At 41.1% G+C, this 22378-nt stretch overlaps 2 protein-coding genes, 2 non-coding genes and 1 pseudogene across 17 annotated transcripts in view; 2 read left to right on the forward strand and 3 right to left on the reverse strand.

Annotated features, from left to right (window-relative positions):
- ABCG2 (ATP binding cassette subfamily G member 2) overlaps positions 1-22378 on the forward strand; it is a 127705-nt gene that overhangs the window by 41664 nt on the left and 63663 nt on the right. For 2 of the 14 annotated variants that reach the window (XM_024993316.2, XM_010806035.4), the window contains exon 1: positions 14632-15110. The exons of 8 other annotated variants lie outside the window; for them this stretch is intronic. The gene's annotated coding sequence lies outside the window, so the exon portion shown is untranslated. 14 annotated transcript variants of the gene reach the window in all.
- On the forward strand, positions 9181-10176 carry LOC781421 (U2 small nuclear ribonucleoprotein A'-like; annotated as a pseudogene).
- LOC132345571 (uncharacterized) lies at positions 14988-16750 on the reverse strand. The gene is made up of 3 exons (XM_059887885.1): positions 16659-16750; positions 16404-16459; positions 14988-15360 (listed from the first exon to the last, which is right to left on the reverse strand). Exons 1-3 carry the CDS (start codon positions 16748-16750, stop codon positions 14990-14992), a joined length of 519 nt encoding a protein of 172 aa, XP_059743868.1. The 3' UTR covers positions 14988-14989.
- MIR10170 (microRNA mir-10170) lies at positions 15061-15138 on the reverse strand. Its single transcript, NR_162201.1, has one exon. It is a non-coding gene; the product is annotated as a microRNA mir-10170 (primary transcript).
- On the reverse strand, positions 18454-18525 carry TRNAS-GGA (transfer RNA serine (anticodon GGA)). Its single transcript has one exon. It is a non-coding gene; the product is annotated as a tRNA-Ser (tRNA).

Genomic DNA, 22378 nt, shown 5'->3' on the forward strand with positions numbered 1-22378 from the left:
GCAGTCCAAGGGACTCTCAAGAGTCTTCTCCAACACCACAGTTCAAAAGCATCAATTCTTTGGCGCTCAGCCTTCTTCACAGTCCAACTCTCACATCCATACATGACCACAGGAAAAACCATAGCCTTGACTAGACGAACCTTTGTTGGCAAAGTAATGTCTCTGCTTTTGAATATGCTATCTAGGTTGGTCATAACTTTCCTTCCAAGGAGTAAGTGTCTTTTAATTTCATGGCTGCAGTCACCATCTGCAGTGATTTTGGAGCCCCCAAAAATAAAGTCTGACACTGTTTCCACTGTTTCCCCATCTATTTCCCATGAAGTTACTCTCCAGCAATTTTTGAAATCAGAAAGTGTGAGAACTCCACTTTGTTCTTCATTTTCAAGATTACTTTGGGTATTTGGGATTCTTTGAGATTCATGTGAATTTTAGGATGAATTTTTCTATTTCTGCAAAAACACACTGGAATTTAGAGAGTAATTGCATTCAATCTGTGGATCATTTTGGGTAGTATTGTCATTTTAACAATCTTAAATCTCCAATCCATGAATACATGATGTCTTTCCATTCATTTATGTTTTCTTTAATTTATTGTATTGTCTTGTATTTAAATTATTGTATTGCCTTGTAGTTTACAGTGTACAAGTCTTTCACTTTGTTGGTTAAATTTATTTTATTCTTTTTGAAGCTATTATAAATGAAATTGTTTTCTTAATTTCCTTTTCAGATTGTTCATTGCTAGAGTATAGAAAATCCACTGATTTTTATGTATTGACTTTGTATGCTGAAGCTTTGATGAATTTATTAGCTCTAAGTTTTTTTGTGTGAAATCTTTAGCATTTTCTTCATAAAAAATAATGTCACCTATTAACAGAAATTATTTTATTTCCTTCAAGTCTGGTCGCCTCTCCTTTTCTTGCCTAATTTGCTTTAGCTACAACTTCCAGTACCATGTTGAATATTGTTGTTGAAGTCGCTAAGTTTTGTCCAACTCTTTTGCAACTCTATGGACTATAGCCCATCAGGATCAATTGGCAGCCCACCTGCCAAAGCAGGAGACATGGGTTTGATCCCTGATCTGGGAAGATCCCACATGCCACAGAGTAACTAAGCCTATGCACCACAACAATTGAGCCTGTGCTCCAGAGCCTGGGAGCCACAACTACTGAGCTCAGGTGCTTCAGTTATAGAAGCCCGTGTGCCACAGAGCCTGTGCTCTGCGACAAGAGAAGCTGTGGCAATGAGAAGTCCACGTACTGCAGCTAGAGAGTAGCCCCCACTTGCTACAACTAGAGAAAAAGACCAGGCATCAAGGAAGGCCCAGCACAGCCAAAAATAAATAAATAAATTAATTAAATTATTTTTTTTAAGTTGGTGAAAGATGAATATTTGAGATAAAATGAAAATTACTAAGATCCACATCTTCAGACATGAAAGAAAATATTTATGAAATAAAATTATTTGTTGTCTGAAATTTGTTTCAAAGTAATCTGTGGGAAAGGGGGAAAAAAGAGGAGTATCAGTGAAATGAAAATTGACTACCAGTTGAGATTAGCATATAGTCATTCATCATACTATTCTTTCTACTTGTGAAATGCTTGGAAATTTCTGTGTATGTGTGTGTTAATCATTCAGTCATGTCCTACTCTTTGAGACTGTAGACTTCCAGGCTCCTCTGTCCATGGAATTCTCCAGGCAAGAATACTGGAGTTGGTAGCCATTCCCTTCTGCAGGGGATCTTTCCGGCCCAGGGATTGAACCTGGGTCTCCTACATTGCAGGCAGATTCTTTACTGTCTGAGCCACTACAGTGGTAAGAAAAAGTGAAAAAGATGACAGATACATTTGAGAATTTCTAGTTTCAGCAATATTGCAGAGTTAAGAGGCCCTGAAACTATTCAGCTACATAATATCTAAAAATGCTTGATAAAATATTAAAACCACTCTTATTTTTTAACTTAAACTTTTTATTTTCCATTGAGGTATAGCCAATTAACAATATAGTGATAGCTTCAGGTAAACAGTGAAAGGACTCAGCCATATATATACATGTATCCATTCTCCCCCAAACTCCCTTCCCATCCAGGCTGCCACATAACACTGAGCAGAGTTCCATGTGTATATAGTAGGTCGTTGTTGAAAATATTGAAACCACTCTTAATTGATTGGATGATTCCCACTAAGATCAGAATGGAGTACAGACTAGGCAGGTAAACTAAATTTTAGAGCCTTGGATACTCTGAGGCCTACAGTATTCTTTATTGACACTCTGAACTGCATTGCACAGAAGGGACAGAAACAAAGCCTGAAGTCACGTAGAAGGGAAGCATAGTACCTACATCTAAGAGAGGCATACCCTCACAACGGGCAAACTCAAGGTGAACCATAAGAACACGTTTCCTTACTGGACTGGGCTATGAATGGAAGTTAAAAAAAAAACCAACAACATTTTCTTTGAGAACTTTTTCTTCTGGCTAGATGTCACATAGTTTGGGACTCAGTCCACATATTTTGCCTGATCCCAAAACACAAGCCTATAATTTAAAGAGTAGCAGGTTAGGTACTATCCCCAGGTGCCTGAGAGAAGTAAAAATAGACTTTTCCAGATGAGCATACCCTCAAGCAGGCCTCAAAGAATTCCTGGAGACAGTCAACAAAAAGCTCATAGTAAAAAGTATAAAACAAAAATCAAGCAAGCCATAGATAGCAAACCCAGAACCATAGAGAGTTCAACTTTTATAATTAATTATCATAAGTAAACTAAAAAAATAAGTCTGCTTGAAATGCTTTTAGATTAAAAAAGGACTTTGAAAACATGAGCAAAAATAGGAGACTAATGATTAGGCCAATTTGAAGAAGAACAAAATATTACTCTTAGAAATTAAAAAAAATACTTACTGAAATCCCATCCAGGCTGCCACATAACACTGAGCAGAGTTCCTGGATTCAAATGGATAGACAGTTAAAAGAAAGATTAATGGAAATAAAGAGCAACCCACCCCAGTATTCTTGCCTGGGAAAGCCCATGAACAGAGGAGCCTGGTGGGCTATAGTCCATGGGGTCTCAAAGAGTCGGACATGTACTTAGCTGTACTTTTTTTTTTAATTTTGGGATTAACATGATTTATTTCATTATCAGTCTTACAAATTACTGAGGTTGGGTAAGGCCGGGATTGTAGCTTGAATTTCACACTTTGGTTGAGGAACAGTCTGTTAGTGAACAGAAGGCCGTGGAGGTGCCACAGTTCATCCAGCAGTGTTAGAGACCTTCTCAGAAGCAACAGGTGAGACCAGGCACATCACAGTCAGAGGTCCACTCCAGTGGCTCTCAGGGTCCACTGCCTGCCCCCGCCCACCCTGCTTTATGGAGGCACGGAGGCCCCTAGAGGCCCCAGGGAGACATGATGGGCTGAGGGGCTTCACCATCAGGTGGTGTGTCTCTGCCTCAGCATTTCCATCCATACCACACATCACTTTCTCCCACTATCTACACTCTTATTTATTTTTAATACTAGTGTATTTTTAAAAATATACTTTTATTTGGCTGCGACGGTCCTAGTTGCAGCACATGGGATCTTCAGTCTTCATTGAGGCATGCAGGATCTTTAGTGGTGGCATGTGGGATCTAGTTCCCCAATCAGGGATCAAACCTGGACCCCCTGCATTGGCACTGAGTTTTTGCACCACCAGGGAAGTCCCACTCCACCCTTTTATAAGTGGGCAGCCTCATCCCTGCCTGGGCTTCAAGCAGAGAGCCTGGTTCTGGTCCCCAACTTTTTGTCAGTGGAGTCCCCTTTATTGCGCCAAACTCCTTACCACCATTACCTGTTCCTGGACTCAAGACCTTCAACCCACAAGCTTGGTAATTCTCACCACTTTGGATTTCTTTCATGGAGATATTCATCTTGGTTTTGCAACTGCCTGGATTTTCTTGTTTTTCTTCTTTTATTTGGATCCATTGTGACTGAGAAGGGTGAACAAATTTATTTTACTTTCTCTCTCCAAAGAAATCTTATAGCAGTTTTTGCATAATCCCACTATGCTTCAGTTTCATCTTCAAGATAAAAATTTTAACAGAACCCACCTAAAGGCATTGTTGTAAAGATCAAATGAGATTTAGAAAAAACTGCACAAAACCTAAAGGCACTTAGAACACTGCCTGGCAAGTACCAAGTACTCAATAAACATTAGCCACTACTATTGGTACTGGGGAAAGATTGAGGCTACCTTATATTTTCCAAATATACATAATTTTATTGTCTTTATTCAACCCCGTGGCATAGGTATTATCACCCTTAATTTGAAGTAAAGAAATTGAGGCACCCAAGGGTCAAATAGCAAAAGCTGTAGAGATGAGATGAACCTTGGGTACATCTAGACTGGCTGTTGACTTTGTTATAAAATAGAATAATTAATGTATATTTCTTGCTCTAATATGGGTGATGACATGGAGAAGACTAAAATCTCATTCTGGATGAAGTTATAAGCTTTGGCTCTGTTGACATCATCTGTTATAATAGATGGCATGACAGCCAGAAATGAAAAAAGTCTAAGGCATTATATAATGAATGATGTGTCACTTAATGCTCATTACACTTTAACTTCAGTTGCTCCCACGAATGAATTCTTGTCTCTACAGGCAATAAAATGTTATAGTAGTCAGTAAGGTATCATATGAAAAAGGGCAGTCTCAATAAACCCTTCTCCACTTTTACAACATTCAGGTCAGGGTGGATAAGCCCCTGAATTACATGAGATAAACTCACTTTTATTATTCAGTCAATAAATATTTATCAAGTATCTGTTGTGTTCAAGGCTCTGAGCAAGGCAACATTTAGGAAATACACTGAGGTGGGAGACATACTTTCTACTTTCGTAATTCCCTTTAATGGCCCACAAGACGTTCCAGCTTCTTTGTCTCTCCCATTCAATGTTTTATCTGTTACCAGGACTGTAAATTCTTCCTTTATGGTGTTTCTTTCCTCACAAATTTTTTTCCACCATAAAACTCTAGTTCAGTCTATTTTTTTCATTCCCAGACTGTTCACTGCTTTCCCACATCCGCCATCCATCCTATACGTAAACAGATTACTCTTCCTAAACACCACTTTGACAGTGTCATCCCTCTACACTAAACTTTCAATGGTTTCTCACTCTCAAGATAAATCTGCACTCTTGGTTTGGCCTTAGGGCCTCCACATTTGGCCCCAGAAGATTCTCTTACATTTTTGTTAGTATGTTTCTGAGAATACAGTGATTGAGCTACTTTTTGGTGAAGAGCTTCCATGAACAAATGCTGTATACGTGTTCTGCAATGATGAAACCTACTTAATCAGCTTGTTTTAATCTAGCATCTCCTCGTCTTTCTTTTCCCCATATCACGTGTTCATAAAGTCTTTTGTTTAAGTAAACTTTTAAATTGCAGTATAACATACATACAGAAAAAGCAAAGAAAATCTTAAGTAAACGATTTGGTGTATATTTAAAAAGTGAACATACCTGTATATCTGCCACCCTAACCTCTTTCTCTATCTCTCTGTCTATATATATGTGTATATATACTTTTATATTTGTTTATTCTCAATATCCCAGAAGTTTCCATTATGTTCTACCCTAGTTATTGTCCCTTCCAAAGATAACTACTCATCTCACTTTTATCACTATATATGAGTTTTGTTTATTTGGTTTTTTTTTTTTTGGCTTGTTTATTTTTATTGAAATATAATTGACATATAACAAATACACATACAAATATATATGCATACATTTGATCTGAGTAACAGATATACAAGTGTGTTTACTTTGTAAATATACATCAAGCTGTTTACTTAGATTTTCTGTACATTTTCTATATGTGTATTATACTTCAATTAAAAAGTTTAAAGACTTTATAGATATGTGAAATTTAGTTTGGTGAACTGTCAACGTTTAAACTTTCAGTCTATTTTTCAAGGACAAATGTTACATCTTCTGCCCCACTTTCTAACTCTGCAGATTAATTATCTGTACCTAATTATATACATTTTCCCCTCTACTATGCTTATTTTTTAGGGCTTGACTACCTCTGTGAACTTTACAACCAAATGAATTATTTGGTCTCTTGTCTGCTACATAAAGAAAATTATTAGAATCAAGGTGATCTGGCTTCACATCTGGCCTCAACACCTCCACCACACCCTGCTCTCTCACCACTCCCCTTTCCCCCCCATTATGCTGTCTCTCTGTATTAATGCCAGCCTCTTTTCTCCATACCCATAAAAGACATTGATAATTGGTTTTTGATATTTCTCTTCTTTCCAAGATGGTCACTACCTTGGCAGAGTCTGTGTTTATTTAGATGACCAAGCCATCACCCTAGCTTTTGTGTTCTTTGATCTCAACATAACCTTCAGTGTAGGCAGAATTCTAAAAATCCCCATCTGGGAACTGCTCTGAGGAATTCTGAAGTTGTGACTGAAGTTCCAAATGAATTCACCCCAAAATAGTGAAATTATCTAGATGGCCTGATGTAATCACACAAGCCCTTTAAAAAGAGGGATATAAAATCCGAGAGAAGTTTGAGGATGTGCTTTGAGATGAGGAGTCACATGAGAAGGAATGTGGGCAGCCTGAAGAAGATGGTTGACTGTCAGCAAGGAAACACAGACCTCAGTCCTAAAACTACAAAGAAATGGATTCTGCCAACAATTGGTCCTTAGCAGATTCTTCAGATGGAAGTCTTCGGATAAGAATCCAGCTGACCGACTGGATTGAATGCATGATAGCCTAAGCAGAGCCCAGCCTAGCCCACCTAGATTCCTGACCTCCAGTGAAATAATAAATGAGTATTGCTTTAAGATGCTAAACCGATGCCAAGTTCTTACTCAGCACTAGAAGACAGATATACCTTTCTTCCATTTCCGTAATTCAACTGTCATGTTCAAATCATGAGACCTTGTCAAGCCTGGATTGCTAATACTATATTATATGCTAATATTATATTATATGCTAATATTATTGCTAATAATATAATATTATTATATTCAGTGACTTCACCCTCTGGTTTCAGCTCTTTAGCCTCCAAGTGACCCTAATTTAGGTCCCCTCACCACCTCTGTCTTCCTGCCTTCACTTTTCTGTGATGAATCACTTAACCTGCTCAAACTCTTGCTCCATTTTTCTGTTGCCTTACCCACCTAGCAAAACCACATCCTCAAATTTATTCAGCCTTCTAACCTGCTCTAGCTTTACTTCTCTGTGATTGGGAAAGCCATGTCCATTTGTAACTCTGATGTCACCACATTTATAGAATCCAGTCTTAGGGGTCTTGGTGCTCGGCAATCTCTCTTTAGGTCCCTTGGAAGAAAAACTTTTTGTCTACAATTTAGGTCTAGTGGTGGGGGGGGATGAGCTGAAAGTTAATTGACAACAGATTAAAGGAAAAAAGATAAGGTCCTGGGGTTTATAGACCAGTTTAATAGGGGAAAGTGGGATGGGGAGAAAGGGATTCTATGGGAAAACAAAGGACTTTTAAGAAAGACAAGTAGGCGTTTAGGGAAAGAAGCAAAGATATTTCTTTCAATTTTCTCTCTTTTCCCTAATTAAAACATTTATCTACACATCTTGACTCCCTTCCCTTTGGTCACAACTTAAAAAATATATAATATTTGCTTTTCTTTTCTAATTCCTCTGAATTCTAGATCCATTCTGTTTTCTAAGTTACCTGATTAACCACCTTTTCCTCTTTATGGCTTGTCTTCCTGGCATGCACACCTATTCTGGCCTAATTTAAACCAAACAAGAAATATTTTCTCAGAGCCCCAAGATAGGCTTTAGATATACTGCTTTCTCTCACCTTTCTTTTATAGTGAGACTTTTGGAAAGTGTTGTTTATACCCTGTTTCTATTTAGAGACTAACTGTTCTCTCACTGAATTGATCGAAGGCCCCTGGTAGCTGATAAGCAGAGCCATGGTGGGGGTCATGGTGCATACAGCCTCTTGCACTGGTTTTTATTTGCTTCAACTTAAGTAGTAGTGAAAATAAATATACTGGAAGCCAATACAGATATTATATTCCCAAATGCCCCCAGGGCTATAATAAGCCCTGCCTGACACCTGACATCTCACACGCTAGTAAAGTAATGCTCAAAATTCTCCAAGCCAGGCTTCAACAATACGTCAACTGTGAACTTCCAGATGTTCAAGCTAGTTTTAGAAAAGGCAGAGAAACCAGAGATCAAATTGCCCAACATCCATTGGATCATCGAAAAAGCAAGAGAGTTCCAGAAAAACTGCTGCTGCTGCTGCTGCTGCTGCTAAGTCGCTTCAGTCGTGTCCGACTCTGTGCGACCCCATAGACGGCAGCCCACCAGGCTCCGCCATCCCTGGGATTCTCCAGGTGAGAACACTGGAGTAGGTTGCCATTTCCTTCTCCAATGCATGAAAGTGAAAAGTGAAAGTGAAGTCGCTCAGTTGTGTCCGACTCTTCGCGATCCCATGGACTGCAGCCTGCCAGGCTCCTCTGTCCCTGGGATTTTCCAGGCAAGAATACTGGAGTGGGTTGCCATTGCCTTCTCTGAGAAGAACATCTACTTCTGCTTTATTGACTATGCCAAAGCCTTTGACTGTGTGGATCACAATAAACTGTGGAAAATTCTGAAAGAGATGGGAATACCAGACCACCTGACCTGCCTCTTGAGAAATCTGTATGCAGGTCAGGAAGCAACAGTTAGAACTGGACATGGAACAACAGACTGGTTCCAAATAGGAAAAGGAGTATGTCAAGACTGTATATTGTCACCCTGCTTATTTAACTTATATGCAGAGTACATCATGAGAAATGCTGGGCTGGATGAAGCACAAGCTGAAATCAGGATTGCTGGGAGAAATATCAATAACCTCAGATATGCAGATGACACCACCCTTATGGCAGAAAGTGAAGAACTAAAGAGCCTCTTAATGAAAGTGAAGGAGGAGAGTGAAAAAGATGGCTTAAAGCTCAGCATTCAGAAAATTAAGATCATGGCATCCAGTCCCATCACTTCATGGCGAATAGATGGGGAAACAGTGGAAACAGCGGCAGACTTTATTTTTTGTGGGCTCCAAAATCACTGCAGATGGTGACTGCAGCCATGAAATTAAAAGATGCTTACTCCTTGGAAGAAATGTTATGACCAACCTAGACTGTGTATTAAAAAGCAGAGACATAAGCAGGAGGAGCGGCGGGCAGGAGGCTGCAGGATGGTGAAGCTGACGGCGGAGCTGATCGAGCAGGCGGCGCAGTACACTAACGCGGTGCGGGACCGAGAGCTGGACCTGCGGGGGTATAAAATTCCTGTCATTGAAAATCTCGGTGCCACCTTAGACCAATTTGATGCCATTGATTTTTCCAACAATGAAATCAGGAAACTGGATGGTTTTCCTTTGTTGAGAAGACTAAAAACATTATTAGTGAACAACAATAGAATATGCCGTATAGGTGAGGGGCTTGATCAGGCTCTGCCTTGTCTGACAGAACTCATTCTCACCAATAACAGTCTTGTGGAACTGGGTGATCTGGACCCTCTGGCATCTCTCAAGTCACTGACTTATCTGAGTATTCTAAGGAACCCTGTAACCAATAAGAAGCATTACAGACTCTGTGATTTATAAAGTTCCACAAGTCAGAGTACTGGATTTCCAGAAAGTGAAACTAAAAGAGCGTCAGGAAGCAGAGAAAATGTTCAAGGGCAAACAGGGTGCATAACTTGCAAAGGATATTGCCAGGAGCAAAACTTTCAATCCAGGTGCTGGTTTGCCGACTGACAAAAAGAAAGGTGGGCCATCCCCAGGGGACGTGGAAGCCATCAAGAATGCTATAGCAAATGCGTCAACTTTGGCTGAAGTGGAGCGGCTGAAGGGCTTGCTGCAGTCCGGTCAGACACCTGGCAGAGAACGCAGAGCAGGCCCCACTGATGATGGTGAAGAGGAGATGGAAGAAGACACCGTTGCAAATGGGTCCTGAGCAGGGCGGCCTCAGCACCTCAGGATGTGTAACAGTCCACCTCGGACAGGTCCTGCCTTGTGTCAGCAAAGTAGAGTTCATCAACATTGTTGAAATGCTCAAAACTGCTGCTTGTAATTTTGTAATACAGATTTTGAAATCTAAAACCCAGTTTTCTACCAGTAGTACAAATAAAGGACACTCGCTATGCTGCGGGTTGTGCGTCACTGGGGCGTGTGCAGTGAGGTATGGATATGGAGAGTTGGAAATGCAGCAGGGCGGCTCTGTGGGCAGGCTTCACAGTCCTCTTGAAATGTTTAGATTTTTAAATTCATAATAAAACTTAGATTATCTGTGTGCTGCTACTGGTTGTTAGAATTTGCGATATGGGCTGCATTTTTTTCTTCATGAAGGCTCACAAACATCATTAAAGACAGCCAGGCCCCAGGGCTTTGCAAGAAAAAAAAAAAAAGCAGAGACATCACTTTGCCAACAAAGATCCGTCTATTTTCCAGTAGTCATGTATAGATGTGAGAGTTATTTTCTTTATAGAAAGCTGAGTGCTTAAGAATTGATGCTTTTGAACTGTGGTGTTGGAGAAGACTCTTGAGAGTCCCTTGGACTTCAAGGAGATCCAACCAGTCCATCCTAAAGGAGATCAGTCCTGAATGTTCATTGGAAGGACTGATGTTGAAGCTGAAACTCCAATACCTTGGCTACCTGATGTGAAGAACTGACTTATTTGAGAAGACCCTGATGCTGGGAAAGATTGAAGGTGGGAGGAGAAGGGGATGACAGAGGATGATATGGTTGGATGGCATCACTGACTCAATGGATATGAATTTGAGTAAATTCCAGGAGTTGGTGGTAGACAGGGAGGCCTGGTGTGTTGCAGTCCATGGGGTAATTAAGAGTCGGACAGGACTGAGCGACTGAACTGAGCTGACACCTGAATTTGCTAAGGGGGAATTGTGTTCACCACTTAGAGAACACATAAGGAATGGGCCAAGTCCTTACCACTTCCTTGCAATTGGTAGCCAGGCAAGCAGACAGAGAGAGCTCAAGGGGGCTGGGAGAGGTTTGGAGGATATTAAGAATTCTATGAGAAGGATGAAGAGAGCTTCTAATAGGTCCATATAAGAGCTTTGATAATAGGGTTGCCTGATTGATGGCATTATAGGCCCAGGAAGCTTGTTCCTTTAATGAGAAGACTTTGTTTTTGATTTTTACTTTCTTGCCATTCTGTATAATAAATCATACCCTTTATACTTTGTCAACATTAAGTTAATTTATTAACTTTATTAATAAAGTTTATCAACATTACATTTATCAACATTAAGTTGATATCAACTCATCTGTTGCTGACATTCCATCAAGCACTGATACCCCTGTGAAAGCCATACAAGCAAACACCCTTCACTGGTGTGATGATTGGAAAGGAGTATTAGGCTCCCTCCCTGCCCCCACTGCAAAATCTTCCAGTTATTTTTAGAGTTTTCAAAAGGGTGGCTCAAGTGATTTTATGAATAAGACCATTGGCTTCCTTCCTGAAGGCATTTTTTCTGAAACATCTAGCTATGCCTATGTGCACTGCCTACAGAAACGCATGGTGACACCTAGGCCCTTCTAGTGCTCATTTAAGATCGCCAATGATACCACTCTAATGGCCAAAAGCAAAGAGGAATTAAAGAGCCTCTTGATGAAGGTGAAAGAGGAGAGGGAAAAAGCCGGCTTAAAATTTAAAATTCAAAAAACTAAGATCATGGTATCCAGTACCATCACTTCGTGGCAAATAGATTGGGAAAAAATGTAAACCGTGACAGATTTTATTTTCTTGGGCTCCAAAATCATTGTGAATGGTGACTGCAGCCATGAAATTAAAAGAAATGTGCTCCTTGGAAGAAAAGCTATGACAAACCTAGACAGCATATTAAAAAGCAGAGATATCACTTTGTGAACAAAGGTCCATATAGTCAAAGCTATGGTTTTTCCAATAGTCTGATGCTGGGAAAGATTGAGGGCAGGAGGAGAAGGGGGAGACAGAGGATGAGATGGCTGGATGGCAGCACCGACTGAGACATGAGTTTGGGCAAACTCCAGGAGATAGTGAAAGACTGGGAAGCCTGATGTGCTGTAGTTGCATAGGGATGCAAGGAGTCAGATACGGCTTAGCTACTGAACAACAATGATATGTGTATCAAAGGTGTGAACTCCAGTTGACCTCATAGCTTTCAGTTGGGAAATCTTGACTTTGATAAGTCTATGATTTGACTGTAAGGCATGTAAAACATGACTATGACTTCAAGGGCAGAGGCAAATGGGACTGAGCACAAAGCACTCTTAAATTGTTGGGAGACTGAATCTGGGACCAACTTTTTGTGGGAAATTTAGCTATATGTATTAAAAACTTTTAAATGAGCATACCTTTTGCCTCAGCAATTCCCTGTCTGGAATTTACCTGAGTGTGTGTGTAATGACAGAGCTTATAAAGATATTTTGTGAATAATAGGAAGATTGGTTAAAGTACATAACAAACACTGAATACCATGTGCCCATTAAATATAAAGTTGTAGAAAGATTTTGAATGACAGGGAACCATGTTGCAAAATAGCAGTTTTACAAAATATTAATAGTAATAGCTACCATCTAGTGTGTGTGCGCGCTCAGTTGTGTCTGACTCTCCACAAAGCCCACCAGGCTTCTCTGTTCATAGAATTTTCTAGGCAAGAGTACTGGCATGGGTTGCTGTTTCCTACTCCAGGGGAGCTTGCTGAACCAGGGATTGAACCTTGGTCTCTTGCCTCTCCTGCATTCAGTTCAGTCGCTCAGTCGTGTCCGACTCTTTGCAACCCCATGGACTGCAGCACTCCAGGCCTCCCTGTCCATCACCAACTCCCGGAGTTTACTCAAACTCATGTCCATTGAGTTGGTGATGCCATCCAACCATCCCATCCTCTGTCGTCCCCTTCTCCTCCCACCTTCAATCTTTCCCAGCAACAGGGTCTTTTCAAACGAGTCAGCTCTTCGTATTAGGTGGCCAAAGTATTGGAGTTTCAGCTTCAACATCAGTCCTTCCAATGAACACTCAGGACTGATTTCCTTTAGGATGGACTCCTGCATTGGCCAGCAGATTCTTTATCACTGAGCTACCTAGGAAGCCCCAGCATCTATTAAGTGCTATCTAATGACATTACATACATTATCAGTGCTTTATACACATTGTCTCATTTAATGTAACTATCCTGAGAGACCCTTTCCCCTGATTACCGATAACTACTTAAAGGCTAAGGAACTAGTTCAGGTCTCCAGGGTTTGAGAGAGCCAGAATTCAGACACAGACTATCTGACTCCAGAGATAATGATGTCCATCCCCGTACTCTGTATACAAGCCCATTTTTGTTTTTTAAGAAAATATGTATGCAGAGAAAGAGACTAAAAGCAGATGGTATGTGGCTGGTGGGTATAGATGATTTTCATCTATTTCTTGATATGTCATAAGAGAGGAACAAAAAGCTTAGTTACATGGAAATGAAAAAGTGTTAGATTAAGAACACATCTAGGGACTTCCCTAATTGTTTAGTGGTTAAGACTCCATGCTCCCACTGCAGGAAGCATTGGTTTGATCCCTGCCCGGAGCTAAGATCTTCATTGGCTGAAACAGTGGGTACTGTGGGGTCAAAGAAAAAAGAGAACACATTCAGTAGTTGTCCCAATAACCAGGCACTATAAATACTGGGCAGTTATTCTGTTCAAAGAGGGTGAGCAGAGGGCAGTGGTCTGAGAAACTGAGTCACCCATTTATCCTCCTAACTTTTGACCTTGTGCAAGATGGCCTCATTTGGACCAGGTGGGTCATCTTAAAATTAGGAAGGTAGTCTTTAGGTTCCTCCCTCCCTAATATTCTATTACCTAAAATACCCAAACACTAAATGAGAAAACAGGGCATTTGAAAATAGTTGGTTTTGTTCAGTCACTAAGTCGTGTCTGACTCTTTCTGACTCCATGGACTATAGCCAGCCAGGCTCCTCTGTCCATGGGATTCTCCAGCAAGAAGACTGAGTGGGTTGCTATTTCCTTCACCAGGGGCTCTTTCTGACCCAGGGATCAAACCTGTGCCTCCTGCTTGCAGGTGGATTCTTTACTACTAAGAGCAGCAGCAGCAGCAGGCAAATTCTTTACCACTGAGCCACCTGTGAAGCTTAGCCCAAAGTAAAATGTTAACTTAGAACTTAAAACGACTCATTTCTATAATGCAATGCAATTATGAAATGCTGGCTTCAATCTTAAATTTTCGAACAGAATTTGATGGCAATGATCCGCTTGAGAAAGCATTAGGAAGAGGTTATGTACTCTTTTCCTGAATCTGCACACTCTTACAGCTTTTCTACACGATCGGAGTATTGAATAGATGCATGTATCACAGGATTGTGAGGAACATATTTAAACTATTCACTGAATATTTTCATTCAAAAAGTTTTGTTTCCCCCTCCGAACACCCTTAGATTCAGTTCCTGATTTTATTGGCCCTGGGAAGCAGGGACCTTATTTCTCAGAAGCTCATTCATTAGAGACCGCCTACTTGCCCCGGGGGTGGACAATGTGTGTGACAGGAAAAAACCTCGGTGCCAGGGTCCCCGGGTATTTAGGGGCGTGGGACACTGGCAGTGGCCAAATCCGCCCAGGTCAGACCAGGTATTGATCCCCCCGGGTAGCATTTTGTGGTTGGTCTCCAGGGGTACTCCCCACTGTCTATTTCATACCAGCCCGGGAAGCAGGATTTGTAGCGTTGTCGCCGCAAGCCCAGGGATATAGTCATTTCCCTGACCTCTTCCCGGCGGCCGGGTGACGGTCAGGTCCAGTACCTGGCTGGGTCCTCTAATGACACTTGCGTGCTCTCAGCCCAGACGCCGGGCGCTTATCGCAGCCAGGCAGGCAGCGCCACGCCTTTCACGGGCCCTCGGGCATCGACCCTGAGGGAACAGGGGCGTGAGGGTGGGGCCGCTGCCGGGCGCTGTCCCGGTCAGCAGTCTAAAGCTTGCGAAGTGAGGCTGAAGTCGGTGCTGCCTGCGCTCGCTCGTCGGCCCTCGACCGCCGGCTCGCCGCCCGCTCTCTCCGACGTGACGGTAACCCGGGGCCAGTGCCTTCCCAGGTCAGCCGCTGCGCCGGTGAGTGCGGGGTGCTAGGGGGGCGCGTGGGCGCGGTGGGTGGGCTGCCGCCGGGGGTCGTGGGCGTCGGTCGGGGAAAGTCGCCCCCGGCCGGGCTTTGCCTCCAGCGCGGGCTGTGTCCTGAATCCCACGCCGTTACCGGGCGAATCCCGAGCGAGCGGGAGTTTCCGGCGGTCTGATAGGGACTGGGGAGACGCTGGAAGGAGGAAAGGAGCCAGAGAGTTTTCGTAAAAGCTTTTCATCATTTAGGAAGCACTGTACGGATGCCTGATGTCATTGTTAAGTAGGAGATGCTTCCGTAGGGTATATTTGGAAGGTCCAGCTGACTCAGCGTTTTATATAAATGATTGTTAGTGCTCTGCCTCTGAGCACAACAGCTCCTGAGATTGAAGCCCTCGGTTAAAACTGAACCGCTAACTGTGAGTAAATTGTGAAAACCGTTTGGAATATATGGCATAAAAGGTCCGTGGCTATTGTGTGTGCATTTGGTAGGCAATAGAAAACTGTACAATTGAAATGACTAGGTTTTAATTATTCCCTCTCAGTTTTATTTGAAAGTGAGTATGAAACAGACTGAAAATTTAGACTCCCCTAAATTTGGACCTCCACCCCGCCTCCAGAAAACAGCTCCTTGGTGCAACCGATTTCGTGTCTGGTAGCATGGGGTCACACAGAGTCGGACACGACTGAAGCGACTTAGCAGCAGCAGCAGCAGTGTGTTTTAGCCGGTTGGTAAAACTCTTCCCTTTCCCCAAATGTATGATATTGGATAGATAAAAAGTTATTGAGTATGGAGGTAGCAGAGAAACTTGTTAATATTGGTACCTTTAAAGGGATTAACCGATATATTCTATGCCCATTTCTTCTCCCTGGGACATAAAGTTTGTCCACAACTTTGGTTGGTGTGCTAAAGCATTATTGAGCTGCCTTTTGTAATTTTTCTGTGGATAGTTGACTCAATGATTAACTTCAAAAAATTAACCAGCTTATTAAAAATACTTGTTAAAAATGCTACTAAAGTTAGAATACAGAAAAATACATAACCAAAAAAGTTAGATTGTAAATCTAGCAAACAGTTAAAAAAAATACCCATAATGTTGCTTTGTTTCATTTTCTCACTCAGTGGTAGAAATATAAAAGCTCATTCCACTTTCACGAAAAAAAAAAAAGATTTATAGTAACAAATGTTCATTGGTCATCTTTGTTCTGGACCCTGAACATTTAGCTAGAGCCCCCTGAGGTGCTGTTGCATCAAAATGATATTAAAATACACTTACCAAAATCAATTTCTACATTTAGTTGTGTTAAGTGTTCATGAGCTTTTGAGGCAAGCCTAAGTATTACAAATGGAAAGAGAAATGCACCAAGAAAAGAGTCACTGTGGGGGAGTACATTTGAATGTATGTGGACAGCAAATTAAAGTTATATCTTGGAAGCTAGAATAAAAATGGACCAATCAGTCACACAATTCAGTGAGGACAAAGGCAGGAAATATACATGAGCTCCTTAGAGAAGCTTTTCCTGGCACCTACTTCTGAGAGAAATGTCTAATATCACAGAAGGCTGCAGATGAGACTGAAGTATAGCGGTGGAAGAGTCTCCTGGGTGCCCACCCATAGTACATGCGGTCGTGCATTTTCTAGGACTGCTTGCTGTAGTTGTCATTCTCCTTACCATAAGTATTATGAGAAACACTCGTAGGATGCTAAGCCTCTATGGTTCCACATGCTGTGGTTTGATAGTTTGGGAATAAATCTGGATTTTATAGAGGGGTAGGTAGACCTCATGTTTTCAGATACTGTTTCTCTCAGGCATTTCTGACAGAAGTTTGGTGTCAGTTGAAGGTTATATCAAGTGAGAAGTTTTATTCTATGTTGCTTACTGGGGTTAGAGGTTAAGGTTGAGGCTCTTTTAGTGAAACTTAAAGAACCTGAATGATCATCCTTGATACAGGGTATATAGGTCTGTGCTATGCTGTGCTTAGTCGCTCAGTCGTGTCTGACTCTTTGCGACCTCATGGACTGTAGGCTGCCAGGCTCTTCTGTCCTTGGAGATTCTTCAGGCAAGAATACCTGAGTGGGTTTCCATGCCCTCCTCCAGGGGGTCTTCCCAACCCAGGATCAAACCAATGTCTCCCTCTTTGCAGTTGGATTCTTTACCGTCTGAACCACCAGAGAAGCCCAAGAATACCGGAGTGGGTAACCTATCCCTTCTCTGGGAACCCTATTCCGACCCAGGAATCAACCAGGGTCTCCTGCATTGCAGGTGGATTCTTTACCAGCTGAGCTACCAGGGAAGCCCGTATAGGTCTACAGTAAGCTAAAGTTTATCCTTTTAAAAAATCAGTTCTGAGTTCAGAATGTGAACCAATAATGATGGAGTATCTAGATGAATTTGGCTTTATAGTTTTTTTTTTCCCCCCAACATTAGTTTATGAGATCTAATTCACATATCATACAGTTCATGCCTATTTAAAGTGTACAGTCTCTGCAGTCTTCACATTTTCATCATTCTCGCCCCTAAAAACCAGTTAACACTCACTCCTCCTTCTCACCATAATCCCTTAATCTCTGTAGTTTTTTGGAAACCAGTGTTCTGCTTCACAAGGAGACCATTAGAAAGTGGACATCTAATTTTTGAGCCACATACTTAGCTTGTTTATAGAAATAAGTAAAATATTCAGAGAATCGTAACAATGAAAGTTAGTGGTGTTCTGTTGTTTAAAATGAGGTGGGTGGGTGTGGGTGAAGCAGAAGTGCTGCCCACATCCCAATTCCAGTGAAGAAGTTTTGTTTTTGGCAAGAAGGGTAGAATGAAATCTTAAAACTCCATTGAAAATGCTGATTACTAGCTCAGTCCCTTTGCAGCTGAAAAGACCTGTTACTCTTTAGAGCAATGGTTGGCTGGGAATTACTGCTTAGATGGAGGTAGCAGTAGGTAGTTCTCTGTCATTTAACGGGATTTAAGTTCTTACCTGGAAGCATAAAAAGGAAAGTCTCTAGAAAGCAGCAAGCCCTGTTAGCTCCCTCTGAAAACACTTGAGCTGAGTGTCTTACAAGGAAAAAGGAAAGATTGCCTGAGGGGTACCCAAACTTCAGATGTTTTGCACAGGAGACCTGTCTCTTCTCTTCTGGTCCTGCTGCATGGGCAGTTCTACGCTGACCACACCCTGACTTCACCCTGAAGTGAAGTGAAGTGAAGTGAAGTCACTCAGTTGTGTCTGACTCTTTGTGACCCCACGGACTGTAGCCTATCAGGTTCCTCCCTCCATGGGATTCTCCAGGCAAGAGTACTGGAGTGGGTTGCCATTTCCTTCTCCAGGGGATCTTCCCAACCCAGGGATTGAACCCGGGTCTCCCGCATTCCAGGCAGACGCTTTAACCTCTGAGCCACCAGGGAAGCCCTGGACTTCACCCTAGAGGAGTGAAAAGAAGGGATGCAAAAGGTACAGGGAACACAGGATCCTTAGAAAGGGAAAATAAAGTATTTCATTTTACAACTTTTCCTCCACCATCCCATATTATTTTGAAATGCCATATGAGAGTTGGACCATAAAGAAGGATGAGCGCTGAAGAATTGATGCTTTCAAACTGTGGTGTTGGACAAGACTCTTGAGAGTCCCTTGGACTGCAAGGAGATCAAACCAGTCAATCCTAAAGGAAATCAACCCTGCATGTTCATTGGAAGGACTGATGCCGAAGCTGAAGTTCCAATTCTTTGGCCACCTGATGTGAAGAACCGACTCACTGGAAAAAACCCTGATGCTGGGAAAGATTGAAGGCAGCAGGAGAAGGGGACGACAGAGGATTAGATGGTTGGATGGCATCACCATCTCAATGGACAAGAGTTTGAGCAAGCTCTGGGAGTTGGTGATGGACAAGGAAGACTGATGTGCTACAGTCCATTGGATCACAAAGAGTCAGACATGACTGAGCAACTGAACAGAATTGAAATTAAAAAAATTTTGAGAAGCTGAAGCAGTAGCTATATTTTCCATCCACATTTTTCTCCAGTACTTTGGCCACCTGATGTGAAGAACGAACTCACTGGAAAAGACCCTGATGCTGGGAAAGATTGAGGGCAGGAGGAGAAGGGGGTGACAGATGAGATGGCTGGATGGCATCATCGATTCAGTGAATGTGAGTTTGAGCAAGTTCTTGGAGACAGTGAAGGACCAGGAAGCCTGGTGGGTTGCAGCCCATGGGGTCACAAAGACTTGGACATGACTGTGACTGAACAGCAACAACAAAGATAAGATGAGCAGGTCTTCAGAATTAATAAACGGAAATGGCCATTAACTGGTGAATGCTTGCTGTCTGCAGGTGGTTTTTATATTTATTCTCATTTTTTGGTCACACCAAGCCTTTCAGGGAAGTATTGGAGTTTCGTACTTACAGAGGAGGAGGCAGAGAATTGTACAGGGTTATTTATTGCTGGGACAAAGTACTTTATTAAAGATCACCAACCCTTTCTTTTTTTTTTTTTAAACAGCCTGGTCATTTGTTTCACATTTTCTTTCCATGTTCACAGAGCAGCTCAGTTCATTGTAAAGGCATGCAGGGACAGTGAAAAGAGCCTGTGAGAGCAGGGAGGCCCAGACCTACCTAACTTGGGTCTAGTCACTGTGCCATGAAATCTCTTCATCTTTGTGGACCAGTTTCTTCGTGGGACTAAAGAATATAGGAATTTGAGCAAGAGAGGTCTGATTTTATTTAAGGAGTCCAGAAGTAGAATATGAGTTAGTAGAAATTGCCTGAATAGTAGTGTTAGGTATGCTGAGAATTCTTAGTATTCTTACCTGATCCTACAATAAAGGATTCTGCAAACCATCTACTTTGATTTAGAATCTTTCTGATCCATTTCTCCTTTTCATAACATAGGGAGACTGTTACATGTCTTTCTAGAATATATCATATGATACTAATAGTTACCCCAAGTAAACATATGTACTTGAGAAACCTAAAGTAGTAGGCTAACTGTAGTAAAAACCCAATAGTATCATTTCAGTTATCTCTTCAATCTAATAGTACTGTTATTATCATGCCAGACCATTCACTGCTTCCTCTGGAATCTAAGCTATGAGTATAATCCATTTGACATGTGCAATGTTGTTTTATACCCAGCTATTACTAGCAACCTAGGGCCAGGTGACTCATTACATTGCTACAGTGTATGTGCTGATTAGCTCTTTCCTCGAGCTACAAGCTATTCCTTGTGTTCTGATTTCATACTTAGATATATACCTGCCCTCTCCCCCAGTGAGATATGTTCTATCTAGCCTCCTAGAAGTACTCCTTACCCAGAAGTAAATTCAAGTGGTTTAAATTTTTCAACAAAAATAAAATTGCTATTCTCTCCCTCTATAATATGAGAAACTAGAAAAAGAGCTCTTTGGTGCATTAGTCTTCATAAAACAATGCTTTTCCAAATATATACAGCTGTGGCTGGGTTGCATCGGTCTTGATAAGGAAGTTTTAAAGAACAAAGATGGCAGTTTAAGTTTAATATTACACTAGCATTATAAACATTAAAAAATATTGGGGTTATTTTTTTTTAATTTTTAATTTTGAAATCATTTTTAGACTTACTTAAATGTTGTAGAAAATGGTACAGAGAGTTCCTATAACATCTTATGTAACTATAGTACCACTGTTAAAACTAAACTATAAACTTATTTGGATTTCATCAGCTTTCCACTATCTTTTTTTCTATTCAGGATCCAGCCTCAGAGCTCACATTGCATCTGATTTTTGTATATCCTTAATTTCCTTCAAACTATGACAGCTCTTCAACCTTCTATTGTTTTCCCTGATCTTGACACTTATAATGAATACTGTTCAGTTATTTTGTAGAATGTCTTGCAATTAATACTGGATATTTTCTCATGATTAGATTGAAGTTATGCATTTTAGGAAGAAATTGGAGAAGGAAATGGCAACCCACTCCAGTATTCTTGCCTGGAAAATCCCATGGATGGAGAAGCCTGGCAGGCTACTGTCCATGGGGTGGCAAAGAGTCAGACAGGACTGAGCAACTTCACTTTCACTAGAAGTAATCCCAGTGCATCATATCAGGGGTACATGATGTCTTATTACTGATGTAAACTGATGTAAACTTTGGTTAAGAGCCGTTTGTCAGGTCCCTGATGGTTATCATTTTTTCCCTTTGTATTTAATATATATCATGGGAGAGAAACTTGGGCCTTGCAAATACCCTGTTTCTCCTTAAGTCCTTATTCACTGGTTTTAGTCCATTGGTGGAACTGGATGCACATGGTACTGTGTTGTTCTAACAGTGATTTAAAGATTGTTTCTCATTACTTCTCTTTATTAATGAGAATTTTATAAGGAAGAGCTGTTCCTTCATTTTTTTATTCAACTGTATGAATATAGACTCATGGATATTTATTTTATTGTATAGGTTATAATTGAATACAGTCATTATTTAATTGCTGATCAAATGGTTCCACCATTGGCCACTGGGAGCTCTTCTTTCAGGTTGGCCACTGTGCCCTTTTGATGTACCACCTCCCCATCCTCCCTTTTGAAAAAGCATTTCCTTGCTTTCTGGTATCATGAAATGCTCCAGGCTGATTTTTCTATTTTCCATGCCCCGACCCTTGCATCAACCATTTTTCCAAGGCACTCTGGTTCCTTGTTTTAGAGGCTGTTATTATCAGAAACCAAGATCTGGGTACTAGGTGTGTTACTGAAGTTGCTTTGAACTTTTTAAGTTTCATAGATTTGTGACCTAGCAAATGCATCTCTATAGGAGGAGTAATGCCTTAAATTTCAAAGACTCTAGAGACCATAGTTGCCAATTTGCATTCAGTCTCTTATGGGAAAGAAATACAATTGGAAGGGCTAGAATTTTAAAAGTTCCCAGTTTTTCTCAAATGAAGACCTGTAAGTGTTTATAAAACAAATAGAATAAACACATTAATTTTTATTTACTCAGGCTCTGATAAGAAATTAGCTTGTTACTTACTGAATGTATGTGAAGGGGAGATATGCATAGATCATATCTTTCAGAAATGCAAAATGTCTTTAAATGAATTGTGAGATCCTGGCCTCTACTTCCCCACACAAAAAAGACTTCTGGGTAAGTCTTTGAGCCTACTTTCTCATTCTGAAAAGAAAGGTTTTAGGCAAGATTTTCATTTCTCTTGACTCTTAGTGGGCTCAGAGGACCCTTTAATATCCAGAAAATTTGGACCCTTTTTCTATATTTTAGGTATAATTTAGTGTGTGTT

The sequence above is a fragment of the Bos taurus genome, chromosome 6, assembly GCF_002263795.3.
Source record: "Bos taurus isolate L1 Dominette 01449 registration number 42190680 breed Hereford chromosome 6, ARS-UCD2.0, whole genome shotgun sequence".
NCBI lineage: Eukaryota > Metazoa > Chordata > Mammalia > Artiodactyla > Bovidae > Bos > Bos taurus.